The 13138-nt window shown below is 38.3% G+C and overlaps 1 protein-coding gene across 4 annotated transcripts in view; it reads left to right on the forward strand.

The window, feature by feature from the left end:
* The window catches only part of LOC127426722 (sorting nexin-29-like), a 150086-nt gene extending 137396 nt beyond the window's left edge, over window positions 1-12690 (forward strand). For 2 of the 4 annotated variants that reach the window (XM_051673694.1, XM_051673693.1), the window contains 2 exons: window positions 4366-4505; window positions 11307-12690. In XM_051673694.1, coding sequence (XP_051529654.1) covers window positions 4366-4505; window positions 11307-11436 — 270 coding nt within the window. In that variant the 3' untranslated portion in view covers window positions 11437-12690. Of the gene's footprint in view, window positions 1-4365; window positions 4506-4824; window positions 8729-11306 lie in introns of all 4 variants that reach the window. The other 2 variants (XR_007894849.1, XR_007894848.1) reach the window with 2 other exon arrangements.
* The last annotated feature ends 448 nt before the right edge of the window (window positions 12691-13138 follow it).

The raw sequence follows: 13138 nt of genomic DNA on the forward strand, positions 1-13138 counted from the left end.
AGTTTAGTGCAATAGAGCGCAACCGTGCCTGCCCACTTTTTCAGCCTTCTTGGTCCAGATGTATTTTCCCCATTCATATTTTTCCATAGGGATTTCATAAAATCCTTCATAAAAAGTTTTAAGCCATTAGCCAAATTGAAAACAATGGAAAAAATATCAAACTATTTAAAGTTGTTGATTAGAAGTATTGAAACATATATACTATATTTCTACTGTATATATTTAAGCAATATCACACAAGCAAGAGTGCGATATGGCCCTAAATCAGCACTGCTGTAATTGCCTATGGCACTCAACCTGCGGCTGAATCACAGCAGTGCTAATGTAGGGCCATATAGCACAATTGCGAGTGTGATATTGCTTATATACAACAGTTCAATGAACAAGTACGTTTAAAAAGAATTAGGAAAAACAAAGTACGGTCATAAAAAACGCATTTGTGCATGGAACTACTTTCTTACGCAACGGATCAGAATCTGCCGTTGCTGGTTCAAACCAAATGATGCATCCAAGCCTTCGTTAGTATTTCAAAAATGTCACTTTACAACGTATCATGGCTTGGGCTGTTTCTAACAAGTTATTGGAGAAATAAGGATGTGTTTGTGTGTTTGTGTGAGAGAGAGAGAGAGAGAGAGAGAGAGAGAGAGATTAAGCGTCTGCGATCACCTGTCTCTCCCAAGCAGAGATGCTGTATTGTGTTAGTCAGCTTTCTGAAGATAATGTCATTTTGGTGAAATGCATCCTATTTTTTCAGTGGAAAAATAGCCATTCAAGCAAGGGTCATTTACTATAGAAACTGCAATGTCCTCTGCCATTTTGAACAGTACGTCCGCTCCAATGTGGAAAGTCTGGTAAGAGGTGAGCGCCTTGAGTTTGTGTAATTATTCAGTCTGTTGTGTCTCAGCTGTGATGAGCCTTAATGCTGAAGTTGTTATTTTAAAGCCGTTTAAAGCTATTTCCTAGCTTTAGTAATGTAGTAGTAATACGAGCGATCACGGAGTGCTGTTGAATATAAACACTGAGTGACGCTGACTCACTTCACGTCACTAAGTGGCTCATATTACTCACGAAATTGGTCTTTTGCCGCCTTCTGCTGGCTAAAATATGTAATGTCACAAAATTAAATGTAAAGAGACATATCACTTAACACATATGCACTGCACTTACACTTTAGTTTAGAACAGCACAAACACAAGCGGCGTGATACACACAGTGAAGCGTCCGAGTGGTGAAGGTGTGAGATCATCAGTACTCATGGAACATCTCTCGTCCAATCAGATTCGAGGAACGGAACTAACTGTTGTGTATATGGCTTTGTCTCGTTTGGACTGCTTCATCCTCCGGAGGTTGCATTTGTCTGCCGTATACGTCATCGAGGCTGTCTCGTTTCATAAAAGCGAGTAGGACACTTCGAATGCAGCCTTCGAATGCGACCTTTTTTAACGGGAATTCGGAGGATGCATGAGGTGTATCCTTCATGGGCACTCACAACCCACAATTGTTTGCTTCAACGGAAATTTCTAAAAAAAATTATGCCAATTTGCCTATAAATATGATGTTCAAACGCAATTAATGTTAATTCCCAAGTTGAAGTACCTCAGTAGATGGATGCAGAGTATATAATATTTATAATTATATTAATATATAATTAAAATAAAGTATTATAGACTATAAGTACACATGTAAAATCTATTTTCTTTTCTCTCTACATCATAACTCTCCTAAAATTTACCTCACACATTCCCTTCTAAAGGGACTTTGTTCCCTTCTCACTCAAAACGCTCGTGTTTGTTAATGAGTGGCATGCTGTCATAGCAACCATGTAACGTTCTGTTTCCGTTTGTCCTACGAAGGCCGTCTCGTTTAAACGAGGCTGCGGTATACATATTCCTTCAGACTCGAATTATACTATTACAGGTTTATTCAGACCTCCTCACATGCGTTCTAGATGTGCACATCCACTGTTGACGTTTTTACCTTTGTCTCCTGTTGTTTACCGGTGATTACATCTTCTAGCGCATCTTCGTGACAACAACTGCTCAAATGTGAGTGTTGCTACCTTTTGAACCCACTAATTAGTGCAAATAATTTCAGGCATATGCGCAGTCTGCGCCTTCAAAGATGCACGGTTAGAAAAATCGAGATGCACGCGTTCAGTGCTCGAGCACTCTGCTGCTGATGACAAGAAATTGCATCACGCGTCCTGTACGCGAACACCCAGCATTCGTGTTTGACCGAAGTATACTTTAGGCTTAAGTAAACGTTAATAATCTTATGGAATTTTTGGGGGGATTTTTACTTTCTGTTACGCTCTATTAATGCCCGTACAGTAGTTGTGCAATTAAATGTTCAACAAGCACTTATGGGTGTTGTTTTCAGGTGTCCACTTACTTTTAGTTATAGTATATGTGTAGTATCGAATGTAATGCTGAGTGGGATTTTGGACCAAAGAGATTGCATTGTGGGCCGGGTTACCCAGCATGAATAGAAACTAAACAACTGATAAAATGTGCTGTTGCTTAACATGGGTGTGGCTGGTTAGGACAAAAACTTATATTTACTGGTTAGGACACGTTAATATACAAAATAATTAATTAATAATGAAAATTACTTGATGTTATTGTTCAATTTTAAGTAAACAAAGAGTAAATATTAGTTTTCTGTGTCATAGTTCTCATCTTTTAACCTTTAAAGAGGGTTTCTGAGATAACATGTGCCCTTTAAACAGAGCATTAAATTAGCCTTGGCAGGCACAGTTCTCATGGGTAAGCTGATCTGACAGCAGTGATCTCCACATATCCCGTATCATAATCAACTTTTATGCCTTTTCATGCCTGTTGGAGATGGATCACCATTAGAACGTCATGCCCTAACAACACACTAATGCTGAAATGCTGGGTGACAGTGGTTTAGATGGCATGCAAACACACACACACATACTCTAATACACTTCCTAACGCTCTTTATTATTGCTTGGTGATTGAGCCGTTGTTTTCTGGATTGGGTAACACTACAATTAGAGCATTCAAAGTAGTCAACTTTCTCTCAGCACACATAACTGATGTTACACACACACACACACACTCATAGAGGCAAGAACTGGAGCATCAGGGCCAATTAACCAGCCATCAAGGGGACATTAATAACAGTTCAATCCTTCTCTCTTTCACTCATTGTCCTTTGTGCTATCTCATCTGCTTTTGATGTCACCCCCGCCACTGCACTGACTTTGATCTTGTGATCAATCAGCTTGATATATGCTGGCTATAATCATGATGCTGATATTTTGATGCTGTAAATTGTTTGGAAAACAAAAGAAGAAATTTTTAATAATATACTGGCTTGCTTTTTTCTGGCAATTCCATTGAATGGGGACTAGAGCTTTCACGCTTTAAATAGGATGCAAAAGCACAGTAAAAGTACACCTTGTGTGCTATATTCCAAGTATTCCAAAGGCATACTATTGCTTTTTGCAATGAATAGACCCAGATTGAAGTTGATATTCACTTAAAATCTTGGCATCCACCCTAGCTCTCTTTGACTCGTTCATGAGAGAAGTAACATTTTCCAACATAGTCTCATGACAACTCTAAATTCAATGCGCATGACAGTTGTACTGTTAATGAAGAACCTGTAAGACTCGTCTTGTTCCAAACCCCAGTGTTTTCTTTTTTCCGTGGTACACAACAGTTATTTTCCTATTAAAATCATGGGAAGGTTTGGGTAAGGGGTTAGACTTTATTTTTAGGTTTAGGGGTTAAAAATTGGAACAAATTGTAATAATACTGTTCATTGGTTTACTTATTTTCTCTATGGGAGTAAAAGTTGTATGCTTTTGTACAAGCCAACTCGTATGATTTTCGGCTTCTCGTTCTATTATTATGACTTGTCATGACACTGGGTTGCGTTATCCAGTTTGTATATGAATACGGTACACAAAACTGATTGGAGTTTGTAGTTCATGAATCTGACTGATCTGTTCAATGACTCAATGATTTGGTCACAACAGTTCTCGAGATGAGAGCTCACTGGAGGGTAGGATTATCAATAAATAAAACAGACATTTTTTTTGTCTGTTTCTCACACAAAGGTGTCACATGGCATCTGAAGACTAAGAATATGGCACATTAGTCATATGGACCACTTGAATTATACTTTTATATTGCTTCTGTGTTTTTTAAAGCTTGAAAGTTTCAGTCCTTATATATTGTAATTACATAGAAATACTCTAAGCGACCAGTACATACTCTCTTTGTGGCTGCAGAAAGAAAGTGATACAGGTTTAGAACATCTATTTTTGTTTCTGTTTGATGGTCTGTTCATTTAAGACATTGTTAGTGTCTGTGTGTGTATGTGCATTTCCAGGATGCCAAGTTCGTGGAGGAGAGAAGGAAACAGCTGCAGTCTTACCTGCGCATTGTGATGAATAAACTGATCCAGACACTGCCTAAATTCACTTCCCAGCCCACCAAGGAGACCTTACTGCAGTTACTGCCATTCTGCAAGTGAGCAAATGCACACACAAACACACACAACAATTCACATGCATTAACCATGAACTATAGATGAGGAACATGCAACTCAACTCCATGCATTCTTTATGGCTCTGTATTTCAGTGCCTCAATGTAAAATACATGCCAAAGTAGAGTTGTCACTCAAATATGCCAAGCCAATCAAAGTTTCAGATTTCTAAATTAAGAAACAATGCTCAGTCTTCCTTTATTATGTGAGATGCACCAAACTAGCATCTTAGAGCCTTTCTGTAAAAGGAAATTTAATTAATAATAATAATAATTCCTTACATTTATATATTGCTTTTCTAGGCACTCAAAGCACTTTACATAGTATAGGGGGAATCTCCTCAACCACCACCAGTGTGGAGGATCCACCTGGATGATGCGACGGCAGCCATAGTGTGCCAGAATGCCCACCACACACCATCTATTATTATTATTATTATTATTATTATTGTTATTGCTAGCTGTCAAGTTCTGTTGCCAGTGTGATTTAGTTTATAAACAAATTATGAATTAACCCTACAGGACCAGTCGCTTCCTGCATTTTACTTGCTAATTGTCGTTTCAGAATGGCTCATCAATCTATCAGCTCACACGCTGCATCTGATTGTTTTTGTTTTGTTTTTTGGTGAGTGCTGGGTCTGATGCAATTGTGTTATTAAAAAGCCAATTTTACCCTTATTTCAAATCTGATTTAAAGAAAACCTTTGGGACATTGTGAGAAGATAATGGCTCTTTGGTTGGCTATGACTGGAGAGAATTTGTGTGCTATGGACAGATGAGTCCAGCTGGTCTTTAGATGCCGTGAGAGTTGGACGTGATGAATGAATAGACAAGGATGTTTGAGAGCATTACATTTTGTCACAAAAGCTTTCCAAATGGGAAATGACTCACAAAGTACTTTGAGTCCATTCTCTATGTGCAATGAATTACTTTTGTTGTGTATTTACAATGCACCATTTATGTGCTATCTAGGAACCGTGTTACTTCTTGATAAATTTATTTTTGTCTGTTGGATCATTTTGCCTCTATGACTTATATGATTAACAATGGTTTCTATTCTCTCTTGTGCTCTGGAAGCATCTCTCAGACCTGGAGTAGCTGCTGATTGCCATTTAAATACACTGGTGATTACATGCCCATGCCAATAAAGCCGCCTCCTGGCAAACAGACAGAGTGGAAAGCTGTCACACAGCAGTTATAGTGAGTGTGCGCTGCCAACGAGGGAATCCTTTAATGTTAAAAACATCCTTGTGTGCCAGTTCTTGGCACCTCCTCTCTGTCATTGTCAGTTTTGAGTGGGGCCGACGATGATCTTTTAGAAGACGTTCTTGTGAGGAGGTTTTGTTGAACAAAAAGTGTTTTCAGACTTTGAGACTTTGCTTTAAAATGGAAGACACTTGGGCCCGCCACATCTTGACAGTGTAGGACTGCTTCAAAGAGCTTCCAGCATATGTCTGTTCCTCTGCTGGAAGACTATTTAGTATCCTGATGCTCTCCCAAGCTACAGGGGCCACATCCAGTAATCCTCAATTTGTTTTCAATGTGCAGAGCCATTTCGAAATTTGCTTCATAGATATTGCCTGCCTAAAACCACAATGAGAAGCCTCTCCAACGGAGGACAGATAGATAAGGATGTCTTGTTCCAGGGATAAATTAAATGCTGAATCTCTTCATTTCTTAGAGGTTATGTAACGTGAGGAGGCTCTTTCAGGCTACTGTTTAGACTGCAGATCTGCCTTCTGCCTCTTGGACCAATTGAATAGTGTCTGTGTGATTGTGTGTATGTGCTTGTTTGTGAGGAGCTGAGTATGGATGGATGGATAGATGGATAGATTTACTGGTGGGGGGCATTGCAGCACCCCACTTACCTGCTTCTAACTTCTGTCCCGCTGCTCAAGATTGATTGAAAGCTGCTCAGCACTTCATTCTTTCCATTTTTCTTTGGCTCTCTCCCTCGCTCTTTCCTTCCGCCCAACCCTCTTCCCTTTTCTCGCTCTTCTTTTCTGTCTCAGCCCTGTGCCGATCTGTCAGCACCAGTAAAGCAGAGGAGAAGCCGATCATGGGGTGTTATGGGTTGCATAACCACATTGCTGACTTGCTGTTCAAATTTCATTTCCTTTGAAAACTCTCCACCATTATTAGCTGAATGTAATCAGTACAAGCTAGATTAGCTTGCTATCCACACCGGCTGCTCCATAAATGGCTGTGCCTTCATGCGCTCTCAAAAGTGCTCTGTCACTCTTTGTTATTTTGTTTTCTGTACTCTTTGAGGACAGAGAAGAAAACCCACCCAAGGTTTGTTCTTTGTTGTATCACACAGCACTATGCGAATCACTCTGCAAAATTCGATTGGCACCCTTTCCATCCTTCAAGGCAGAAACCCAACTAAGATTATGATTTCTTTGCTTTGTCTTTTGGCTACAAACACACAAAAACATTATTGTCAGGTGGTCAGTGCAGTGGCAGAACCTGACACAGGGGATATAGGGATTTCTCTGGATTCCTTGGATTTGTTAACGCCATGACACCAAGTGCTTTACTTGCACTTTTATGTATTATTAAATTTAATAATGTTGTGTCCAAAATCCTTAAACAAAAAACCAAAACTACCAGTTGTAATCCTCCAAGAGATTTCAAGCTACATCCACCAAACTGTGCACAGACCTTCAGACTGTTCTGACTTGAGCCTGATTTTTACATGGAATAAGCCGAAGTTCTTTCTAATGGACGAACTAAAGCACCCTAGGCAAATGAAGCCACTGTTTATGCAATGCGCAACGTCGTTTTAAAATGAGTTTGTTTAGGGTGATGTCACTGTGTTTAACGTACTGTTCCAGCCACAGGTAAAGCCAATAATGCAGGTTTTTCTCTCTGTGGACTGCCACATTTGGCACTGTTGCTCCTTTGCTTTATTAAACTTGTCACGGCCCCTTCCACTTTTAAAAACTCCAATCTCTCTCTACTCATTTGTCGTGGCCGTGCTGTCTTTGTGGAGTTTGTGTTGCAAATCATGTAAAAAACTATACTTCTGCACAATCTTTGAGAGACGGGCTTCAAAGTTATCCATTTTAACGACTGTAACCTTGCTAACAACAACTCAGCTGGCATGCGTGATTGTAAATAAAAAACGTCACATCCAAACCACACCCACAATTAGTTTTAACCAATCATCAATGCTCTTCGACCAGCCGAGTTCTCCTAGGTCAAGAATTTCGAGATGTGTGCAAACACGAGAAATATCAACAAACAAACACATTGGCAGAACAAAAACGTCACTGCATTTCTTCATCATCTGTAGGCGAACCAAGCAAAGCCTGTTCACACAGTAAGTATAAATTAGCCTTTAGTGTGCTGTTTTTTCTAACTGTTCAGACAAACTTCGCTTTAGCGGACAATTGAAAATCCCCAAAATCCCATAGACTTGCATTAATGGAATGTTTAAACACAGGCCAAGACTATCATCTAATGTTTGTGATTTCAAACTCCAGCCATCAAAACTCTCACACGTACAGCCATTTGTCCGTCTATCCAACAACACTACCAACTAGCGAGAAGACCATAGTAACACTTAGCAATAACACCTGTATTCAACACCTGAAAGGCCTGTATTCAAACTTTTTAATCTAGTTCAGACTTTCAGACAAGACTTTGTCAAGCTAACAGTTTTGACAAACTTTACTTTCTTTATCTAGTTGTGTATTTATAGTTCTGTTAAATTAAGGGGGACCCCAAGTGAGCAAGGACTGCCACTGGGTCAATGGCTCCCCCAAGGTCATGAGTGGCATAGTTATCAGGATAGCCAGCATATAAGCCAAGGCTGGAGTTTTCTTATGATGAGCCGCAGCTGTGTGTGTATAGAGGCTGACCCTCAAATGCAGCTGATGTCTATACAGCCCTCCCTCAGGACTCGCACACCGTCTCTGACATATACAGTCTCTGGGGCTTTCCGCTCTGCACTCAACATGGTCATATTTGAGTTTGTTAGTCTTGAATTAAAAGTGATGTCAGTGTGTCTCTGTGCCGCCTGTGAGAATGAAAGAAAATAATTTGTTGCAATGAGCTTGTTTCATTGTTTATTTACTTACAGCAGGGACTCTGACATGTAAGAGCATTTAGTGATTATCAGTGCAAAAAGAACATCTGTGAGCTGTTGTTTCCACTGCTTCGTTTAAGCATGTCTGTGCCTGGTGGAAGCTGTTTTTCAAAGGTATTACAAATATAAATTGAACACCTAAAGACCCCCGGGCCCCTTAATGGCAGGCAGAGAAGAAACAGCATGTTATTTTTAAGAGAAACTAAAACGAAAGCATTAAATGAAAGCATTTTTGTTAACATAAATAAAGAACTTTTAAATAATTAAACTAAACACATTTTTATGACTAAAAAATTAATACAATTAAAATGACCACAAAATAATTTTAGTTTTCACTGTTGATGCAAAGTATTCTATACAATTTTAAATATTTCTTTTCAGTCTGCCTTCATTAAAAGAATGCCACTAGATTGTGATAACACTAGAAGGCCTTGAGAAATTGAACACTTGTAAACCTATTTAAAGGATATCTTCTAAAGCCGCATTCACACAGCTAATGACATTGTCGTTTGGTGTTGCTAGTCACTTTAATATGCAGATTTAATGATGTCGCTCTAATGTTATTAGTAGAGTGTAGTATAGTAGCTTTTGAAATGCTTATTACAGATGATACTGCCAGTAAAACTAAGATATCATTCTAATTTGACAAGGAATCAGTTCTCTTGCCTCTAAAATTGAACATTCTGCAAGGGAAAGCGTTTTATATAAGCTAACCTGTAGTGCTCATTGCATCATAATATTAAACAAGACGAACAATCTATTAAAATATGAATCAAACTCACTCAGAATGCAGACAGTATCATCGTTTTATTATATCCATGCATGCGGTTACAGACAAATGATACTGAACAGTGAAATTCCTTAACATATAACTTCTCTCTTGCCTGCACTCAACACAAGTATGTCAGAGGAGACAGATGCCCTGAGCTCCACTGTCTTCACTCTCATCGGTAGTGGCTCCTGAATGTTGCTCATTGTTTGAATAAAGTAAAACTTTTCTCAACTTTGTCGTGTCGCTCGCCACACATCTTGACGCCAACGGTCATTGTTGCTCGTGTCGCCGGAAGTCGCTGTGCTCTCACTAAATATGAGTGGCATCCTGTCGCTTTGTTGCTCTGTGTCGCTTGCAGTGTGAACGGGGCTTAATACATTAACTTTAGCAGCCCTAAAAAATAAAAGCTAAAATAAAAACTAAATTGAAAAGCTAAAACTAAACGGAAATTACAAAACACTGAAAAACTAAAACCAAGCTAAAGATATCTTTAACAAAGTAAAAACTAATCCAAATTGAAAGGACAAATGTAATTGTTATTTAATAAAATTATTATATATTGAAATAACTAAAATTCAAACCTATAACAGTTTTTTTTTAATAATTTTGAAAAACTAAAACTTAAAGTGCTAGTTCATCAAAAATGAAAATTCTTTCATTTACTCACCCTCATGATATCCCAAGTGTGTATGACTTTCTTTCTTCAACAGAACACATTTGAAGAAAAATATCTGAGCTCATTAGGTCCTTAAAATGCAAGTGGATGATGATCAGACTTTTGAAGCTCCAAAAATCACAGACAGTCAGCATAAACATCATCCATACGACTCCAGCGGTTAAATTAATGTCTTCTAAAGCGACATGATCGCTTTTGGTGCAAAAAAGATCAATATTTAAGTACTTTTTAATTATAAATCATCACTTCCAGTCAGCAGCGGTATGCGAGTGTAACGTAATCGCGTTGGCATGTGAGACGTGCGAGAACTGACGCACATGCGACACACACGGAAGAGCAGCGCTATTTACAGCTGAGTAGGAGGAATGCTGTACAGAAGGTTAGTTGGTTTTGGTTTAGATCTGTTTTTATCAGTTTCTTTACCCACAGTGGTGCTTTGTGTGCTTATCCTGTATGTCTCAACCGAGAGATAAATGTGAGATTACGTCCATAACATGGCAATGTGAATATGTCACACAAGAGACCACATGAACTCGGCGCTCTAATGAATGCGTATACTGCTGCTTACTGGAAGTGATGGATTATAGTTAAAAAGTACTTAAATATTTATCTTTTTTGCACCAAAAGTGATTGTATCACTTTAGAAGACATTAATTTAACAGCTGGAGTCGTATTGATGACGTTTATGCTGACTGTCTGTGATTTTTGGAGCTTCAAACGTCTGATCATCATCCACTTGCATTTTTAGGACCTACTGAGCTCAGATATTTTTCTATTTTGTGTTCTGCTGAAGAAAGAAAGTCATACACACCTTCATACACAATTGTAACTAAAATAAATTAAAAATGACCACAGATTAATTTTAGTTTTAGTTTTTGAGGCAGAGCGTATTGTAAAATTTTAAACTTTTACAAACCTCCTTTATTAAACATGAAAGTGCCACTAGATAACGACTAGGCAGCCCTGAGAAATGTTATGCTGATATTAGTTAACGCATTAACTTTGGCAGCCTGAACTATTAAAATACTAAAATTAATATTAAAAACTAAATATACTGAAAAACTAAAACTAAATAAAACTGTTAGTGAAAATTAACAAACTAAATCAAAAGGACAAATTTAAAATAAAATATATTTTATTTAGTATATTATATAGAAATAAAAAACAAATAAATTCAAAACCACAGTGCCTCTGCAGCAAAGAGCTGAGGAAGCTTAATGATCTTTGCGTTTATTCTTTCACAGGGACACCCCAGCATCCAGCGAGAGTGGAACCAAAACTGCCCGATCTAAAGCCTCTAGCAGGTTCCCCAGGCCGGGTCACAGCTTGGGTCGGGAAGCCCGCAACCCTGAACCACAAAGTGGTGACCTTTAGCCTCTGATGCACTGGTCTGGTGATGCAGAAACTTCTGCCGACCTCTAGAATCTGAATTGTGAACTTAAGTGTCTGAGGCAGTTATACAAGGTGCAAGGTGTACCAAGACTTCCCTCAATCCTCAGAACTCATCAGTATGACTTGACTGAATCCAGGATCTTCTCTTCTATTATGGATGTACATACTGCTACAGCTGGAGACGAGTTGGGCCAAGAACCAACAAGCAGAATCAGCAAGGTTGCAGGATGGAATTTTTGGCAAATCTCAGTTTAGGGCTTTCAGTTACAATTGTGCCTAGTGTTTTATAACAGATGTTGTTTTTGGGGAAATCCGGGATGTACTTTTTACTAACTGCGGTGATATCAAACTTTTATGAGACTGCAGTGAGAATTGTCGTATCATCTGGAAATAACTTGCACATCATCATGATTTCAACTTGACTGTGACACATGGGACTCAAGTTGTTTTTTTCCTTTTGTATACATTTTGTTACCATACTGTGCTATGTATGAGGCACAATAATGTTGGATGTAATTTAATTATGAATGCATTATAATAGATTTACAAAAAAATCACTCTCCACTGTCACCAGTATGTAGAAGTTGTACACAATTAGGAGCCTTTCGATTTTAGATAAATATCTACTTATGGTCAAAACTTGATTGTTCTGGGCAGAGCCTCGTCCTCCTTTCCCTGAAAACCTACCATTGGAAATTTCCAGGGCTGCCATTGTCCTCGATGACTAGATAGTACTGTTACACAGAAACCAATGCAGGCAGGGCATGTTGCATTGTGTGTGGACTGAACAGAAGACATTTTCTTAGCCGGGGAGTCTCCCCTGAATGAATGAACAAATAATTTCGCCTTGTTTTAACTGGAAGCACGGTGGTGAAATTGGCCAAATTTATGATACAATTATTATTATTATTTTTTTTTTTTGCAGTTCCTGACAAATGACAGTGATTACTGTTATGTAAATGGAGATCATAATATGTTTAAATTAGTAAATTGTCAACTATCTAATTTAATGATTTAGAATTGCAATCAGTTTAAGATTCTGTTTACCTGTAAGCATTGATGGCTGAAGAGTAGCAGATTTATTTACTAGTACACAACTGTATCTGATGGTTTTTCTCCAACAGAGTAGCTTTCTGTCACAAGTTGGTGTGACGAGAAGCAGCTGTTTTTGCAGTGGCACTGCAGCCAGCCTTTGAGTGCAAGAGCTTGATGAATACAAGAATAAATGCAAATACAAACACATTAAGTTATTTTTGTGTATTGAATGCACAGTTTTGATTGGGGGCTACTTGTGAATATCCCTAACTTTAAGGCATCAGAGTATTAAATTATGTATTCAAAGATAGACAATTCTTTAAATGGTAAAAAATGTGAGCTGTGTTGTCTCACTTTGCCATACTGTAGGTAGCAGGATTCTTTATGTTCAATTTAAAGATGAAGTGTGTAATTTTGACCAATGACAGATTGGTAGGGTTCAGGAAACCCAACATGATCACACGGAAAAATCAACATACTGCTAACGAAAGTTAATGTACCATGAAATCGAAATCATTCTACCGAATTACTGACTAGCACCATCCCCCATCATACATTTTTGCATAAATTTAAATGTGATCTACACTACCATTCAAACGTTTGGGGTCACTTGCCTGAAAAGTTTCTCATGATCTAAAAATCTTTTGAT

This window comes from Myxocyprinus asiaticus, chromosome 36 (assembly GCF_019703515.2).
Source record: "Myxocyprinus asiaticus isolate MX2 ecotype Aquarium Trade chromosome 36, UBuf_Myxa_2, whole genome shotgun sequence".
In the NCBI taxonomy this organism is placed as follows: Eukaryota; Metazoa; Chordata; class Actinopteri; order Cypriniformes; family Catostomidae; genus Myxocyprinus; species Myxocyprinus asiaticus.